The sequence below is a fragment of the Myxine glutinosa genome, chromosome 13, assembly GCF_964187855.1.
Source record: "Myxine glutinosa chromosome 13, kmMyxGlut1.1, whole genome shotgun sequence".
In the NCBI taxonomy this organism is placed as follows: Eukaryota; Metazoa; Chordata; class Myxini; order Myxiniformes; family Myxinidae; genus Myxine; species Myxine glutinosa.
The window spans coordinates 37241593-37261101 of NC_136273.1; the positions used below are offsets into that span (position 1 = coordinate 37241593).

General features: G+C 45.9%; 1 protein-coding gene across 4 annotated transcripts in view; it reads left to right on the forward strand.

Moving 5' to 3' along the window:
* Positions 1 to 19509, forward strand: part of LOC137438851 (receptor-type tyrosine-protein phosphatase kappa) — a 493330-nt gene that overhangs the window by 71918 nt on the left and 401903 nt on the right. For all 4 annotated transcript variants that reach the window (XM_078767331.1, XM_078767333.1, XM_078767332.1 and 1 more), the window contains exon 3: positions 11941 to 12218. In XM_078767331.1, coding sequence (XP_078623457.1) covers positions 11941 to 12218 — 278 coding nt within the window. The remainder of the gene's footprint in view (positions 1 to 11940; positions 12219 to 19509) is intronic.

A 19509-nucleotide genomic window follows, 5' to 3' on the forward strand; every position in this document is an offset into this window, starting at 1 on the left:
ACTGAGAAAGATCAGGAAAAGGTATCCCCTTTGCCAATATCTCCACCCCAGGCCTCTTGAATATGTTCACAGAGGTCGTCCATTTAGAAGCCGTCTCTCTCAACCCTTCACTTCCCATCACATTGTCTGTACGCCCATTGTTCCGTTTCAGAGTAACTAATCGTCCCACAATTGGAATGAGAATATACTTTGTTATGTCACATATCCTTGCTACCAAGGTAACACAATGATGGCATGTTGGGCCACACCTGAGAGAGGGAGATAAGCTTAAAATAACAATAACGATCTTAAATTGCAGTTGTTTCACTCTGCTTACATGTTTGTAAACTGTACAAACTATGGGATTTACAGAGAAACATAAAGCGTCTTTCATGACATTCCAAAGATGAGGGGAAAACAAATCCATTCCCTTAAGCTGCCTCAAGCTGGTTAAACATTTTGCTTGCACGATGTGTGCTTTTTCTCCACGCTGCTGACCCATGACCTTGAGTAGGTTGTTGCTGCCAGGCCGCACCAGGGACAGAAAGACTGATGGCGTAATGGCTGATGTGGTACCCATGGTGTTGCGCCTGGATTGTGAAAACCGCCATCATCTCTCGAACAGCCATTGTGCATAGAACGAGGTTAATATTCCACTAAATAATACTCACCATGACACTTCACGCACGGAATTCACACAAACAATCATCGCACCTGCACCATGTTAAAGGTGTGCTACCAACAACACATTACTGTGAACATCCTCGAGCAATATCCTCAAACAGAATCCTTCAACAGCACTTGTTTATAGAACTGTGCTACCAAAATACTTCATGGAAGACATCTGCCTGGCGGACATCCCCGGACTGCTATGCGGACATCCCCACACTGCTCTGCATACATCCCCGGACTGCTCTGCGGACATCCCCGGACTGCTCTGCGGACATCCCCGGACTGCTCTGCGGACATCCCCGGACTGCTCTGCGGACATCCCCGGACTTCTCTGCGGACATCCCCGGACTGCTCGTGGACCTTTCCAGACTGCTCGGAGGACCTCCCCGGAATTCCCTGTGGACATTCCCGGACAGCTCTGCGGACATCCCCGGACTGCTCTGCGGACATCCCTGGAATGCTCTGCAGACATGCCTGGAATGCTTGGCGGCCATCCCCGGACTGCTCTGCGGACATCCCCGGAATGCTCGTGGACCTTTCCAGACTGCTCGGAGGACCTCCCCGGAATTCCCTGTGGACATCCCCGGACTGCTTTGCGGACATCCACGGACTGCTTTGCAGACATCCCCAGAATGCTCGTGGACCTTTCCAGACTGCTCGGAGGACCTCCCTGGAATTCCCTGTGGACATCCCCGGACTGCTTTGCGGACATCTCGGGAATGCTCGTGGACCTTTCCAGACTGCTCGGAGGACATCCCCGGAATGCTTGGCGGCCATCCCCGGACTGCTCTGCGGACATCCCCGGACTGCTCTGCGGACATCCCCGGACTGCTTTGCGGACATCCCGGGAATGCTCGTGGACCTTTCCAGATTGCTCGGAGGACATCCCCGGAATGCTTGGCGGCCATCCCCGGACTGCTCTGCGGACATCCCCGGACTGCTCTGCGGACATCCCCGGACTGCTCTGCGGACATCCCCGGACTGCTCTGCGGACATCCCCGGACTGCTCTGCGGACATTCCCGGACTGCTCTGCGGACTTCCCCGGACTGCTCTGCGGACCTCCCCGGACTGCTCGGCAGACCACCCCTGACTGCTCGGCGGACCTCCCTGGACTGCTCGGCAGATCACCCCGGAATGCTCTGCGGACATCCCCAGACTGCTCTGCGGACATTTCCGGACTGCTCTGCGGACCTCCCCGGACTGCTCTGCGGACATCCCCGGACTGCTCTGCAGACCTCCACGGACTGCTCTGCGGACCTCCCCGGACTGCTCGGCGGACCTCTCCGGACTGCTCGGCAGACCACCCCTGACTGCTCGGCGGACCTCCCCGGACTGCTCGGCGGACCACCCCGGAATGCTCTGCTGACCTCCCCGGAATGCTCTGCGGACCTCCCCGGACTGCTCTGCGGACCTCCCCGGACTGCTCGGCGGACCACCCCGGAATGCTCTGCTGACCTCCCCGGAATGCTCTGCAGACCTCCACGGACTGCTCTGCGGACCTCCCCGGACTGCTCGGCGGACCTCTCCGGACTGCTCGGCAGACCACCCCTGACTGCTCGGCGGACCTCCCCGGACTGCTCGGCGGACCACCCCGGAATGCTCTGCTGACCTCCCCGGAATGCTCTGCGGACCTCCCCGGAATGCTCTGCGGACCTCCCCGGAATGCTCTGCGGACCTCCCCGGAATGCTCTGCGGACCTCCCCGGAATGCTCTGCGGACCTCCCCGGAATGCTCGGAGGATCTCGCATTTGCAAATGCGTACACACGCACATACAATGAATTAAGCTTGATTTCCATGAAGAGCGAAGCAAATTTTAATTGTTGAGAGTAAAGTGAAACTGATAAAGTAATGAACAGCTGGAGAAAAAAAAATCTTGTAGTTCAATCATCCTTCATGTGGTATTTTTCTTTAGCCATGGGCCCTTCCCTATTCCCAACTTGTCTCACACATTCTAACACAGCCACACTTCTAACTTGGTTTGCATGAACGCCCCACGTAGGTGTACCTGCTCCACATGAGTAACCATTGCCAGGTTCTTACCTGCCTTCATATAATCTCTCCCAATAGCTTCCATGTCAGTACATAAAATGATTTAATCTATGGATGAATCATACCTGCTCATCCAGGTTGCCACTTAGCCAGGCTAAGTTTTGACCTATTCTTATTACCTGGCGATGCAAAAGGTGTATAAACTGTACAAACCGTTTCTTTTAATTTTCTTTTTACTTTTATCACCACGACATAAAGTGCTCGTTCCTTTTCCAACTTTTCCCCTCATCGGCGAATCCGTAGGAACGTTTCCTGGGCAATGTCCCACAGCACCCAGTAATAAAGGTGCTTCATCTGTACTCAGGTAAATAGAAAGAGACTTAACCTTGATAATCAGCAGCCTTTTCGCCCCTGGCCGCACTGTCCTTAATTGGGTAATTTAATCGAACCATCCGAGCGTCCTTGTTATGGCGACAAAATGCGAAAGGAACTACGAATGGAAAGTAATAAATAAAATATGCCAACTAGGAATTTAATAATTTCTCCGATATGGATTGTCGGAACAAAATGGACGCACCTTTGTTTATTTCAGGAAGGTGGAGGTGTAAAATTGCTTGTTTGTCCCTCTGTGATGTGGTGTCGTGCTTCATTTGTCCATTTTCTGTCGAAGCAATGTGTGAGCTTCGTGTGCACTTGTGTGATGATTAAATGGTATCCTTCATCTTTCTGTTGGCTTTCGTGGCGTCGGGAGGAGTCTCGACAGTTATCCCGCGGAGAGCTTGGATTGCGTTCCAGCAATCCTGACTCTCTGCATGCTGAGCCATCCATATCCCCGAGAGAAGGTCCTGTATCCCCTTGGGAGCTCCTGCCAGCTATGTTTGGAATGATAACTGCAATTGGCTGGTCGCTTGGGGTCGTGATGTCATCCGTCTGGTGCTTGGTTATCTGTTATTAACAGCTTTATTACCTGCGCCACCAAAGGTGGATGGAGGTTATGTTTTCACCCCTGTCAGTTTGTCTGTGAACAAAATATCTCAAAATATTGTGGACCGATTCGGAAGAAATTTGGCAGAGATGTAACGTATGTGACAAGGACAATATGATTAGATTTTGGTGAAGATCCGGATCCGGCTGCTATAATTTTAAAAGTGATTCTTCACCATTGGGAAATGGGGCCAAAAACGATACATAACAGGATATCTCAAAAAGTTATGGACGGATTTGGACGAAACTCGGTGTACAGATTGTGTGTGTGACGAGGAAGAATCGATTACATTTTGGTGAAGATCCGGATCCGGCTAGTAGAATGTTTAAGTGATTCTTCACCATTGAGTGATATGACCAACCAGGTGGAGGTGTGCTCTCAACTGAGTGCCGTTCCAGTTGGTCATGCAATATATTGAGGTTTCTAGTCGGCGAACAAGTCACGGATAGGATATGCTTGTGTGATTTACTTTCGTGTATGTTGACCTTTGGCATTACACGAAAGAAAAATGGAAAGTGTGTTGTTGTTGTATAGCCCCTGACAGTTCTCTCGAACAAGCCCACAGCACAGAGACCAGGAGCGACCCAGAGACCCCTCGCATCCAGGATGGTGTACTGCTGCCTTCCTTAAGTCAGGGCCACGACAGTTAGTGAGAGAGAGAGACAAGAGGGAAAGGGCCGGTCCGTGGGGACCAATCGGCACTCTGACCGTGACGAATCTGGGCAGCAGGGAAGAATGGGGGAAGATTTTGCCCCCAGCTTGCGTTTGGGGGTACAACCACCGCGAAGAGGCGTCCCCTATAGTTTTGTGGAAGGATGTGTTTCCTTGATGGTAGCAGAGAACATGTCTGAGATTGTTATCCGAGCCTTCTTAAACAGTAACTCCTGAAATTTATATTAGAAAGTTCGTCAAAAGGGTTTTCATTGTTTGCCACAATGGTCCCTTTCTAGTCATTCCAGAAGGATTTTCAAACATTTTTTTTCGCACCAGAACGATCATCAAACGAGCCCCCTATCTATTCCCATGGACATTGATGAGAAAAGATTCAGTCTCTCGAACATCTAGGCCTCACAATCAGCCATGCCCTCTTACTCGGCCGGCCGTATAGAAAAGCTGGCATCCAAATCCAGCCACAGACTGGGTATCCTCCATCGATCCAAGTCTTTCCTTGGATAATCCGAGCCACTCACAGTCTATAAGGCCTTGTCCATAGCTCAGTACCATATGATGTCACCCCCATTCCCTTCCCTTGAACCGTTCCAACCCGTTAACCCCACACATCCCATCCCCTCTGCCTTTTCTCCCCTCCCCCTCCCTCTCTTCTCTTTTGTTGTTGGCTCATTCCCTTACTTGTTATACCCAACTGTTGCCTGACTATCACTACATCGCCTGTATCCCTCCTGTCACCTCACTCTTCCATGAGCCTCGATTCTGCAGACAAAAATGGTCTGAAACTGTTAAAATTCCAACATGTTACAAAGTAGTCCAGAGGCAGTCTGCGAGAATCATTGTTATCTAAAGCAACTCTAAACTAACAATGATTCAGCAAGTCTATCTCCAGGTTCCTCCAAAGTTCATTGACTGTTCTGATTTACATAGCTTTATGTAATTCATGTTATGTAAATAATGATAAGTTGCCTGCACTTTGTGTACATTTGCCTTGATCTGACTTGGGAGCAAAGGTCAGGCTGTGTATTTTAGATTTTTTTCACGGTGACACAATCGAGGTTTCTCTTCTCCCAATTGGATCCTGCTTCAGCACCTTATTGGTATCTAACTGTGGCCCTGTACCTTATCATTTATTTGTTGTTGTAAATGTATTTTGTTTTGTTTCTTGTACATTTGTTATTGGTGTTGTTGTTGATGTTACCTTCCCCAATTTGGATCCGTATCAGCGAATTTTTAAAGTGATTCTTCACATTTGAGAGATTGGGCTGAAAGTGATGACAACACGATATGTCAAAAAGTTGCAGACTGATTCGGACGAAATTTGGCAGAGATGTAGCATATGCGACAAGGACGAAATGTTTAGATTTTGGTGAAGATCCGGATTCGAATCCGGCTAGTATAATTTTTTTAAGTGATTCTTCATCATTGTGAGATAGGGCCATAAACGATACGTAGCAGGATATCTCAAAAAGTTATAAAGGGATTCGGACGAAACTTGGTGGAGACGTTGGGTGTCTGACAAGGAGGAAATAATTATATTTTGGCAAAGATCCGGATCCGATAAATTTTTTGAAGTGAATCTTCACCATTGATAGATGGTGGTAAAGACGATGTATTTCAAGATATCTCAAAAAGTTGCAGATGGATTCGACCAAAATGTTGTGGACAGATTAGCTGAACGGTATGATAACCAGGAATAGTTTCATCAATTTTGGTGAAGATTCGAATCTGGATCCGTATCAGAGAATTTTTGAAGTAATTCACCATTAAGAGATTGGGCTAAAATTTGTGTATATATATATATATATATATATACATGTATATACACACACACACACACACACACACACACACACACACACACACACACACACACACACACACACACACACACACACACACACACACACACACCACATGTGCACACAGTCGTGGCCAAAAATATTGGTACCTTTGCACTTTTTTGAAATAATGCACCATTTCTTCCAGAAAATTGTTTTAATAAAAATATATTTTGGTATCCACATACGCATTTCTTTGGTTTGCAGTGGAACAATCTTTCAATCCCCGACTTCATTCCTGAAATTCATTGTGGTGTCAATTTGTTTTGTACCGTGTACCCCTTCCCTCCCCCTTCCCCCCCAGCCCTCTCCCTTCGAACAGATCTCCCAATGTCCCTGTTCTCTACTGTTGTGCTTGTGTGCTTCCCTCTCTCTACCATCTTGTCTCCCCCTTCCTTTATTGTTTTACGTGTCCATTTATGTTTTTTGTGTTTTATGTGCTAATATGTGTTTGATGGGCTAGCTCTTACACGAGCCTCGATCTTGTGTATACACAAAAAAAAAAAAAAAGCTGAAAAAATTACTAAATCTTAGCTTATTCCACACAGAAATCCTAAAATGGCACATTTTAGAAGTGCCATTTTAGATAATATTATTGCCTTTTAGATAATACTAGGGCATGCCCGTACTATATATATATCTAAAATTATATCCCCCCCCCTCTATATTGGCACCTTTTAGAAGTTGTTAGAAATAATTAGATTTCAAGCAGGTGATTCTCCTTCACTTTGGAATTGAACTCACTTATGGTGAGTTGCAGGTGCCTACAATATAAAAATCACTCATTCAACCAGTTTGAATAGAGTCAAGGAGTCATTCTGCTGTTTTGTGTCACTGTGTGGACCGCAATGAGCATGGAGAAAAGAAAGAAAACCAGATAATTGTCTGAGGAGGTCAGACACAAGATTGTAGCCAAGCATGGACAATCTCAAGGCTAAAAGTCCATCTCCAGAGACCTTGATGCTCCTGTATCCACCGTATGCAATGTTATCAGGAAGTTTAAGGCCCATGGCACTGCAGCCAACCTCCCAGGATGTGGCTGCAACAGAAAACTTGATCGAAGATTGCAGCGAAGGATTGTTCGAATGGTGGGGAAAGCACCTCGATCAACTGCCAAACAGGTTCAAGCTGACCTTCAGACACAAGGTAGTACAGTTTCAACTCACACCATCCTTCGCCAACTCGATGAAAGGGGGTTCTATGGTAGAAGACCCAGAAGGACCCCACTGCTGAGAAACCCCTACTGGAGTTTGCCAAAACACACCCGAACAAGCCAAAATCCTTCTGGGAGAATGTCCTGTGGACAGATGAGACCAAATTAGAGCTTTTAATAAAGCACATCATCTCTATGTTTACAGAAAACAAAATTAAGCCTTTATAGAAAAGAATACCTTCCTTACAGTCAAACATGGAGGAGGTTCAGTGATGTTTTGGGATTACTGTGCTGCCTCGGGCACTGGGTGCCTGGAACGTGTGCATGGCATCATGAAATCAGGATATTTCCAAGGCATTTTGGAGCACAATGTTCAACCCAGTGTCAGAAAGCTGGGTCTCCATCGAAGGTCATCGGTCTTGCAGCAGGACAATGACCCCAAACACACTTCATAAAGCACCCAGGAATGGTTCAAGACAAAATGCTGTACTGTTCTGCAGTGGCCAACAATGAGTCCAGATCTAAATCCTATTGAACACCTGTGGGGAGATCTGAAAACAGCAGTTGTGAGAAGGCACCCTTCAAATCTGGGAGAACTGGAGCAGTTTGTACAAGAGTGGGACAAACTGCAAGTAGAGAGGTGTAGGAAGCTTATTCATGGCTATAGGAAGCACGTGACTGCAGTTATTTTGTCCAAAGACTGTACTACCAAATATTAAGTCTGGGGTGTCAATAATTTGGTCAATGCCATTACCTTTTATTTTCTGATTTAAAAGGATATATTAAGTTCTGAATCGAAAACAAATGTTCTGCAATATTAACAGTGAAGTAAAGAATTGTGGAGACCAAATACTTTGGTCAATTTCAACTTATTTTTCGAGAAAATTGTGAGTTATTTGAAAAAAGTGCAAGGGTGCCAATATTTTTGGCCATGACTGTATAGCACCATATTTCAAAAAGTTGTGGACGGATTATGACAAAACTTGGTGGATGAGTTGTTTAAATTTCAAGAACAACCCGGTAAGGTTTTGGTTCAGGTCTGAATGCAGATCCAGCCTATCAGTGTGATACGAAACGTAAACTGTTCGCCTGGCGGAGGTATGCTTTCTACCGAGTGCCATTCTAGTTGTTGCTGTTTCCTCTTTTCTGTAGTCGTGACATTTTTATTTGCAACCAATGCTTTGTGTTTAATATAAACAGGGATATTTGCTTTATTATCTGAATCCACATTCAGAGAGCTTTATCTGTGCACTTTGAAAGTTAAGTGCACATTTAATATAACATGTTTGATTGGCCCACCAGCATGTTTAAACCAGGGTTTTAATGTCCTCGGTGGAGGTGTACTCCCCTCGGAGCTGCCGACCTGGTTCAGACCTCTATGTCGTCACAATCTGCTGTTCAGGTAATGCGCAACAGTTGACGTCCCAGTTTTAGGTTTGGTGGACGACATCTTCGTTTCACTCTTACCCTGTCGAACATTATTACCTGAAGATAAACAACTTCAATACATGTCATTTTGACTCTTCAAATCCAAGCAGACATTTCTGCTCTGGACACTGACCCCCACCCCCATCTTGATATCCTGATGCGCACCTACTGGGGACCGCATCGCGGACTATGCTGTCCCTCCGATAGGACCTTAAGCCGCTGTCCGTTCTGCAGTCGTGGACGCACATCCCACAGTCGTTCCATTTCTCATCTTCTCCCTTCCCTGCCACAGTTGGCTGTCCGATTATTTTTTTTTTAAATTCAGTGATCTGAAACCTTCAAAACAACACAAAAATCCACAAAAGCCTGCACATTGGTCCTGTTTTCAAGAAAATATTTGGGTTTGGAATCAGGATTGGCAGAATGTGACTTATAGGTGGTTGTGATGTGCGTTTAATTTAGAAAGCAATGAAAGCTTTGAGCAAAAGAAAAGAAAAACAATTTTGAAAACTCTCATTTCACCATTCATTGATTGCATGTAACAACAGCTTTTCCAATAAGGATGATGCAATCATGTGTGAGTAACATATTACCTTGACATGCCTTTACTATTGAACAAAAGACAGAAACATTAACTGTTGCCGATTCTTCTATATTTTTGAAATTTTGTTTTATAGACGAATCGGTCAAATAACGTGAACGTAATAGCAAACTGTCGACCAATGTGACGGCTCTTGGCATCAACTATAGCTTTTGCCCTGCAGTGTATGAAATATTATGATGTAGCAAAGCTGACTCATTAATGATTTTGGAAATGTGAAATGGCTCTGGCTGCGATATGTGCCAGGCGTCAATCGGTCTTACGAAAACCCGCTGGAGTGGTCATTAATAGGTGCAAGTTTGCCCAGCAATTGCTTGCGGTGGCATTCAATAGGCGATGGTTGATAGCATTCTACGTAACAAACGTTGGCTATCGTTTTTAGATAATTACAGCGATGGAGTGCTACCAGGTGCACCTTGCGAAACGTGTACCTTGTCAGAATGTGAGTTTCCAAGATCGTTGAGAAGAGAAAGTAAAAAAAAAAAAATGTTTTTTTTTTATTAGAACCCAGAAGTCTCACCTCTTGGAGAAACTAAAGGACAATGGGCAACAGGTTTACAGACCTGGAGTAAAATATTAACAGGGAGATGAAGACACATCGACACGTCACAAATGAGTATAGGAGGAGCAACGACGGAAAAGGGAGAAGAAAATGGCGAAGGGATTTAGGGAGTCAGTGGGAGTAGAGGAGATGGAAACTACATTTAGGAGAACGCATCACGCGACGATTGGCAGCACTCTTGAAGGAGTTGATGGATGGGGCATGCACCGACAGACATGGGAAGTTGGTTCTACAGACGAGGAGGTAGAACAATGATAGAAAGGTTGGTGTGTCTTCAGCTTTAGACTTTTGGAGAGAAACAAAGTGTGAGATTCTGGCAGAATGAGTGTGAGCATGTGCATGTTGGCTCAGTGGCATGGTGTGGGTGTGCGGAACTGTCGATATATGGTGTAAAGAGCAAGCAAGTGGAGATCAGCCAAAATTGAGACCATGGAAAATAGAGTCCACCAATCTGTCAGAGGCGGGTGCTAAACAGACTTGGAACTCGGATGATTGCGCCAGAAAGTACCAATAATGCAGAGTGCCTCCGATCCATCAGCGTTGAGAGGAGCAGGATCAGGAGCAACCGCAACTGCCTGGAGTGGCAAGCCATGTCCATGTCATTTTTTATGAAGAACTTCAGCCACATGTGGCTCAGAATGGACTTATTTCTGTCGAGGGTCCCCAGGAATCAGGCAGCTTTGGAGGCCAATTTAGAAACAATGTTCTCCCCAAGACAGGTTGTAACAGAGAGGCGGAGTGATTCTTCTTATGACAAGTGGGCACGTGGGTGCGTTGTACCAAATTTTCATTGCTCTTTACCGCCTTGTAGCATACCTGCCTGCCGGACTCTGAGGACTTTTGGGTCATCTGGGTCTTTTGGATCGTCGGGGATTTTTGGGTCAACTGGGTCTTTTGGATCTTTGGGTTATTTTGGGTCCTCTGGGACTTTTGGGTCTTTTGCGTCCTCAGGTTATTTTGGGTCATCTGGGATTTTTTGGATCCTCGGGAAGTTTTGGGTCTTTTGATTCTTTGGAATCAGGATTGTCTTTTGGGTCCTCGAGGACTTTTGGGTCATCTTGTTTTTTGTGTCCTCGGGTTATTTTGGGTCCTCTGCGACCTTTGGGTCATTTGAGTCTTTTGGGTCTTTTGGGTGCTCAGTGACTTTTGGGTCTTCTGGGTTTTTTTGGTTCCTTGGGGTCTTTCGGATCCTCGAGGTCTTTTGGGTCACCTGGGTCTTTTGGTCACCGGGGTGTTTTGAGTCTTTGTAATCAGGATTGTCTTTTGGGTCCTCGGGGACTTTTGTGTCCGCAAGGTCTTTTTGGTCATCTGGGTCTTTTGGTCATCGGGGTATTTTGGGTCGTCTGCGTCTGTTGGGTCCTCGGGGACTTCTGGGTTTTCTGGGTCTTTTGGTTCCTTGGTGTCTTTTGGATCCTCAGGCTATTTTGGGTCATCTGGGTCTTTTGAGTCTTTGGAATCAGGATTGTCTTTTGGGTCCTCTTGGACGTTTGGGTCATCCAGGTCTTTTTGATTCCCGGGTTCTTTTAGGTCATCTGGATCTTTTGGGTCCTCGGGGACTTTTGGGTCATTTGGGTCTTCTGTGTTCTCGATGTCTTTTGAGTCCTGTGGGTCTTTTGGGTCCTGTGGGTCTTTTGGGTCATCTGGGTCTTTTGGGTCCTTGGGGTATTTTAGGTCCTGTGGGTCTTTTGGGTCCTCTGGGTCTATAGACGTCTTTGTGGTCTTAAGGATCTTAGGTGTCTTAAGGGGTTTTCAAAGTTCTAAGGGGTCTCAGCAGTCTAAAGAGTTGAGGTACATTTCAATAGGATGTAATTAATTAATAGACGTACGTAATTAAGGTAATTAAGAGACACACACACACACACACACACACACACACACACACACACACACACACACACACACACACACACACGTCATCCATTTATCGTAAATTATATTATGACTTGTCCTCCAGCATTGAAATGAAAACTTCACAAACTCAATTTATTGTGAGTTATTTTCATTTGGCTTTTAATCTTTCTTGTGCGTGCTCATTTTGCTCCTCTTTGTTCTGGCCTAGGTGCTTTTATGTTTGTGACATCAGAGGCACGGACAGGTGGTAAGGCTGCACGTCTCATTACGCCAAGTCTGCGTGAAAACGACACGCACTGCATCGACTTCGATTACGCTCTCTGGCCCGATCGCCGGGGACGCTTCGGGCCAGGTGTTCTTGCCGTCTTCGCACTCGTGGACAGGAAGCTCCTGGGTGGCCCTGTTTGGCGTACGGCCACTGGCCCTGCCCATGGCTGGGCAAAGGCTGAGATTGCTGTGAGCACCTTCTGGCCCAGAGGGTATCAGGTGAGCAAGAGGCATTGAGCAACACCCACATGTCGATTGTAGTTGATTGGTATCACCTGAATTGAGCATGTTCTAAAAGTACCCATGCAAACAAATGTATTGTATTTTGGAGGCTTGCATTTCTTTACGGGAAATTATTTTGAAAACTACGCCCATGACGTCATTGGGGTCCGGCGATTGAGCTGGTGCATGTAGACGATGAGGCTGATTGGTGCAGAGACATGCACGTGGGTGATTGAAAGCAACATGGGAGGGGAGTGGGTGAGAGTGGTTGCAAGGCTGTGATTATCCTTCATCCTCATTTTGGGGTTTCCACAAATTGTACAAAGCACAGTTTTGAATTTTAATTTGTTGTCAGAGAGAGAGAGAGAGAGAGAGAGAGAGACAGAGACGATGCTCAGCTCATTGACATGACTGGTCCAAAAATGTACAGATCACTGACATGGCTTAAGATGCGCAGATCATTGACATGACCTGTCCCAAAATGTGCAGATCATTGACATGACCTGTCCCAAAATGTGCAGATCATTGACATGACCTGTCCCAAAATGTGCAGATCATTGACATGACCTGTCCCAAAATGTGCAGATCATTGACATGACCTGTCCCAAAATATGCAGATCATTGACATGAATGAACCCAATATGCGCAGATCATTGACAGGACTGGTCCCAAAATGTGCAGATCATTGACATAAATGAACCCAACATGCGCAGATCATTGACAGGACTGGTCCCAAAATGTGCAGATCATTGCTGTGACTGGACCCAAAATGTGCAGATCATTGACAGGAATTGGTCCCAAAATGTGCAGATCATCGACAGGACTGGTCCCAAAATGTGCAGATCATTGCTGTGACTGGACCCACGATGTGCAGATCATTGACAGGACTGGTCCCAAAATGTGCAGACCATTGATGTGACTGGACCCAAGATGTGCAGATCATTGATGTGACTGGACCCATGATGCACAGATCATTGACATGAATGAATCCAATATGTGCAGATCATTGACAGGATTGGTCCCAAAATGTGCAGATCATTGACAGGACTGGTCCAAAATGTGCAACTATTGATGTGACTGGACCCAAGATGTGCAGATCATTCACATGACCTGTCCCAAAATGTGCAGATCATTGACATGAATGAACCCAACATGCGCAGATCATTGACAGGACTGGTCCCAAAATGTGCAGATCATTGATGTGACTGGACCCATGATGTGCAGATCATTGACATGAATGAGCCCAATATGCACAGATCATTTACAGGACTGGTCCCAAAATGGGCAGATCATTGACAGGACTGGTCCCAAAATGTGCAGATCATTGATGTGACTGGACCCATGATGCGCAGATTATTGGCAGGACTGGTCCTAAAATGTGCAGATCATTCATGTGACTGGTCCCCAGATACTCACATCATTGAAATGACTGGTCCCACGATGCAAAGATCATTGACATAACTGGTTGCCAGACATACCAAGATGTCCCACAATCATTGTCATGACTCGTCCCAAGATGAAATTACTGGTCCCGAGATGAAATGACTGGTCTCAAGATGACAGGACTGCAGGTTACGAGATGAAATGACTGGTACCAAGGTGACATGCTGGTCCCAAGATGATAGAGGACTGCAGGTTACAAGATGAAATGACTGGTCCAAAGATGACATTACTGCAGGTTACATGATTAAATGACTGCTACCAAAATTACATGCTGGTCCCAAGATGACAGGAACTCAGGTTACAAGATGAAGCGACTGGTCCCAACATGACATGATGGTCCCAAGATGACAGGACTGCAGGTTACAAGATTAAATACCTGGTCCAAAGATGACATGCTGGTCCCAAGATGAAATGACTGGTCCCAAGATGACATGCTGGTCCCAAGATGAAAATCACTGGTCCCAAGATGAAAATCACTGGTCCCAAGATGAAATGATTGGTCCCAAGATGACATGGCTGGTGCCAAGATGACATGGCTGGTGCCAAGATGACATGGCTGGCGCCAAGATGAAGTGACTGGTCCCAAGATGACATGGCTGGTGCCAAGATGAAATGACTGGTCCCAAGATGAAATGACTGGTGCCAAGATGAAATTACTGGTCCCAAGATAATATGACTGGTCCCAAGATAATATGACTGGTCCCAAGATGAAATGACTGGGTCCCAAGATGACATGCTGGTCCCAAGATGAAATAACTGGTCGTAAGATGAGATGCTGGGCTCAAGATGAAATGACTGGACCCAAGATGACAGGCTGGTCCCAAGATGAAATGACTGGTCCCAAGAAGACAGGACTGTAGGTTACAAGATGCGACGACGTCACGTGGGCAGGGCCTCCGGTGTGAATAACGAGACAAACAGGTATATACTTTCACCTAGTTTGTGCAATCCATTGTGTAAAACACCACCATGCTCCCGGGTTATCGTTTAACCTTCTCCATTTTTACTCGATGATTCCATCACAAACATTCCAGAGGTTTCTTTGATCCCAAGGTCGTGTTTATCTCAGACGATTTTACAATTATTTTGTTTATACACCTTATTCACTGAATGAATAATGTGAGTTCCTCTGAGTTGTGTGTTATATTTCATGTTAGCCTTTTTGTGTTCCCATCTAAATCACTGGCTCATGATGTGATGACTCCGTGTTACAATCCCATATACCATATACCAGGTGTTTGTCTTTTGTCTACCTGTGTCCTTGTAATTCGTGGACAATGTACAGTGATGTGTACTGTTTGTCCTGCATGTGATTTCTTTACAAACTCCTCTTTAGATCACACTGAGAACTAGAAAGACCAATCAGAGATTGAAGAATCTCACTCGCACTTGGTTTGTGCGTCAACTAAATGGAAGGATTCACTAAATGAAAGGTCATTGATTGAAAATGAAAGGTCTAAATGGTCCTGTTGTAAAGATGTAAAGGTCAAAGTTCTGATAAGTTGTACAGGTGTAAAGGTTAAATGGTCTGAAGGTCGAAAGGTATAAAGGTCTGAAAAAGTCTAAATGGGTCTAAGGGTCTTAAAAGGTCCAAAAAGCATCTAAAGGTCAAATGTGTCTAAAGGGTATCAAAAGGTCTGAAAGTTGTTAGGGTATAGAGGTCTAAAATGGTCTAAAGGAGTTGAAGGGGTCTTAATAATCATAGGGGTTCTAAATGGTATAATGGCGTCAATAGAGTCTAAAGATTCTTAGGAGTCTTAAGAGGTTTAGGGGTGTTACGGTTCTAAAGGGTATTCATGTTCTTATGGGTCTTAGTTTTGTAAAGGGTGTAGTGGGTCTTAGGGATCTTAAATGGTCTGCAATACCCTGTCATTTGGTGAGTGTAGAAATCTAGCGATGTACTCATGGTTTGGTTACAAGAAGTAAAATAACTTATATGTTTATTTAATTGTGTAGAGAATCATCTTACATCAATCATTCGTTCAAATAATCAGCAAACACACAGGCATGAACTCAAACACACAAGCACACACTCAAACATACAGACGCACATTCAAGCACAGGTCGAGCACTCAACCACACTGGCACACAATCAAACAAACAGGTGCACATTAAAACACACTGGCGCACACTCAAAAACACTGGCGCACACTCAAAAACACTGGCGCACACTCAAACACACTGGCGTACACTCAAACACACTGGCGTACACTCAAACACACTGGCGTACACTCAAACACACTGGCGTACACTCAAACACACTGGCGTACACTCAAACACACTGGCGTACACTCAAACACACTGGCGTACACTCAAACACACTGACGTACACTCAAACACACTGGCGTACACTCAAACACACTGGCGTACACTCAAACACACTGGCGTACACTCAAACACACTGGCGTACACTCAAACACACTGGCGTACACTCAAACACACTGGCGTACATTCAAACACACCGGCGTACACTCAAACACACAGGAGAGCGCTCAAACACATATGAGAGCGCTCAAACACACAGGAGAGCACTCAAACACTCAGGAGAGCACTCAAACACTCAGGAGAGCACTCAAACACACAGGAGAGCATTCAAACACACAGGAGAGCATTCAAACACACAGGAGAGCACTCAAACACACAGGAGAGCACTCAAACACACATGAGAGCACTCAAACACACATGAGAGCACTCAAACACACAGGAGTGCACTCAAACACACAAGAGTGCACTCAAACACACAGGAAAGCACTCAAACACACAGGAGAGCACTCAAACACACAGGAGTGCATTCAAACACACATGAGTGCATTCAAACACACATGAGTGCATTCAAACACACAGGAGAGCACTCAAACACAGGAGAGCACTCAAACACAGGAGTGCATTCAAACACACAGGAGTGCATTCAAACACACAGGAGAGCATTCAAACACACAGGAGTGCATTCAAACACACAGGAGTGCATTCAAACACACAGGCCCACACGCAAACGCATCGGCACACATTCAAACACAGACGAGCACTCAAACACACAGGCACACATTAAAAGACAGTCAATCACTCAAACACACAAGCCCACACTCAAACGCATAGGCACACATTAAAACGCACAGTCGATCACTCAAACACACAGGCACATACTCAAACATACAGGTGTACATTCAAGCACAGCTTGAGCACTCAAACACACAGGCACGCACTCAAACACACATGTGCACATTAAAACACATAGTCAATCACTCAAACACACAGTCACACACTTAAACATACAGGCCCACACTCAAACGCATAGGCGCACATTAAAACACACAGGCGCCCATTAAAACACACAGGCGCCCATTAAAACACACAGGCCCACACTCAAACACACAGGCCCACACTCAAACACACAGGCCCACACTCAAACACACAGGCCCACACTCAAACACACAGGCCCACACTAAAACACACAGGCGCACATTAAAACACACAGGCGCACATTAAAACACACAGGCGCACATTAAAACACACAGGTGCACATTAAAACACACAGGCGCACATTAAAACACACAGGTGCACATTAAAACACACAGGCGCACATTAAAACACACAGGCCCACACTCAAACACACAGGCCCACACTCAAACACACAGGCCCACACTCAAACACACAGGCCCACACTCAAACACACAGGCCCACACTCAAACACACAGGCCCACACTCAAACGCATAGGTGCACATTCAAACACACCGGCGCACATTCAAACACACCGGCGCACATTCAAACACACAGGCGCACACTCAAACACACAGGCGCACACTCAAACACAGGCGCACACTAAAACACACAGGCGCACACTAAAACACACAGGCGCACACTAAAACACACAGGCACACACTAAAACACACAGGCGCACACTAAAACACACAGGCGCACACTAAAACACACAGGCGCACATTAAAACACACAGGCGCACATTAAAACACACAGGCGCACATTAAAACACACAGGCGCACATTAAAACACACAGGCCGACACTCAAACGCATATGTGCACATTCAAACACACCGGCGCACATTCAAACACACCGGCACACATTAAAACACACAGGCCCACACTCAAACACACTGGCCCACACTCAAACACACTGGCCCACACTCAAACACACTGGCCCACACTCAAACACACTGGCCCACACTCAAACACACTGGCCCACACTCAAACACACTGGCCCACACTCAAACACACTGGCCCACACTCAAACACACAGGCCCACACTCAAACGCATTGGTGCACATTCAAACGCATTGGTGCACATTCAAACACACCGACGCACATTAAAACACACCGGCGCACATTCAAACACACCGGCGCACATTCAAACACACCGGCGCACATTCAAACACACCGGCGCACATTCAAACACACCGGCGCACATTAAAACACACAGGCGCACATTAAAACACACCGGCGCACATTCAAACGCAGAGGCGAGCAGTGCACTCAATACACACAGTTGAGCACTCAAAGACACAGCCATATCACGTTGAAGCACACTCATGTGCACACTCTACTACATTAAAGCACACACACACACGATGTGGCATCACAAGCTTTAATGATAATGAATCCGCTTTAGTTGTTTATTTAATTTTGTGTCATTAAATCGGTTGTTCAATTATTTGGCAAGAAAGGAGGAACAAAGAGTATTTGTTTGTTTCTTTGTTTGTTGCTTTGTCTGTTTCTGCAGTGGCTTGAAGTTGAAGGTCGGTTTGCGTGGACCAGCTTTAGAGCAGATTTTTCTTACCCTTTCCTGTCATGTCCAACGGCTTCTTATTGATCCCGCTTTAATGCCACACAACAATGCGCCCAATTTACGGACGATCGCACACAAAGTGCTATCTCCACCGCTTAAGCACCATCTAAAGTTACGGACGTGTGGAGAGAAAAATACCCCCTGTGACTTGTCTCCTGGAGACAGCCGACCATGTGAAAATGACCGAAGCCACTTTAGTGCCTTTGAGAGCAGCATGACATTATTCCCGAACACGCCCCGATGATCTTTGAGGGCGTCGCGCGTTATGTAAGCCTCAGTAACACCTCACCGCTGTAGTTTCATCACCCGAAATCCATTGTCAGGTGTTAGCATGCGTTACGGTGCTTCCACTTTCGTCAACGAAAAATCGTTTGACGTTTTATTTTTGTCCGAAGGTATCCATCAGGCCATACTTGAACCAAACAAGTCTTGGCTTTGGATATAGAGATAGGGATGTGGACAAGACATGAGAACACGACGATGATGGAACCAAAGGAAGGATCAACTTCGGTTAAAAACAACTATCGGGGATGCCTCTTCGCGGTGGTTTAACCCACTCCCCCTCCCCCTTAACCCCTCCCAACGCAATTCTCTGCTTCAAATTTCAAATTTAAATTTCATAAATTCAAAATCGAGATTCTCTGCTCACCTTCACTCTTTCATTCCTCTTTTCTCCCATCTCTGGAACAAACTCCTTCACTCTCTTCAATCCCACTCATCCCTCCAGGTCTGTAAAACAGCTGTTCATCACCATCTCCTATCGTCCCCCATCCAAAACCTTGATCTTTTCTACCCCAGTTAATTCACCCCAACCCCACCTCCTTTAAATTCCGTTTTCTTTCCTGAAAGTCCGAGTAGTGTCCATTTGTTTACACTTTACACTATGTACCCCGCCCTAGCCCGCTTCCTTCCACAGATCTCCCAATGTCCCTGTTTTCTACTGTTGTTGTGCTTCCCTCTCTCTCCCCCTCTTGCCTCCCACACCCTTTATTATATGTTCTATGTGTTAGCTCTTGCATTAGCCTCGACCTAGTATACAAAAAAAC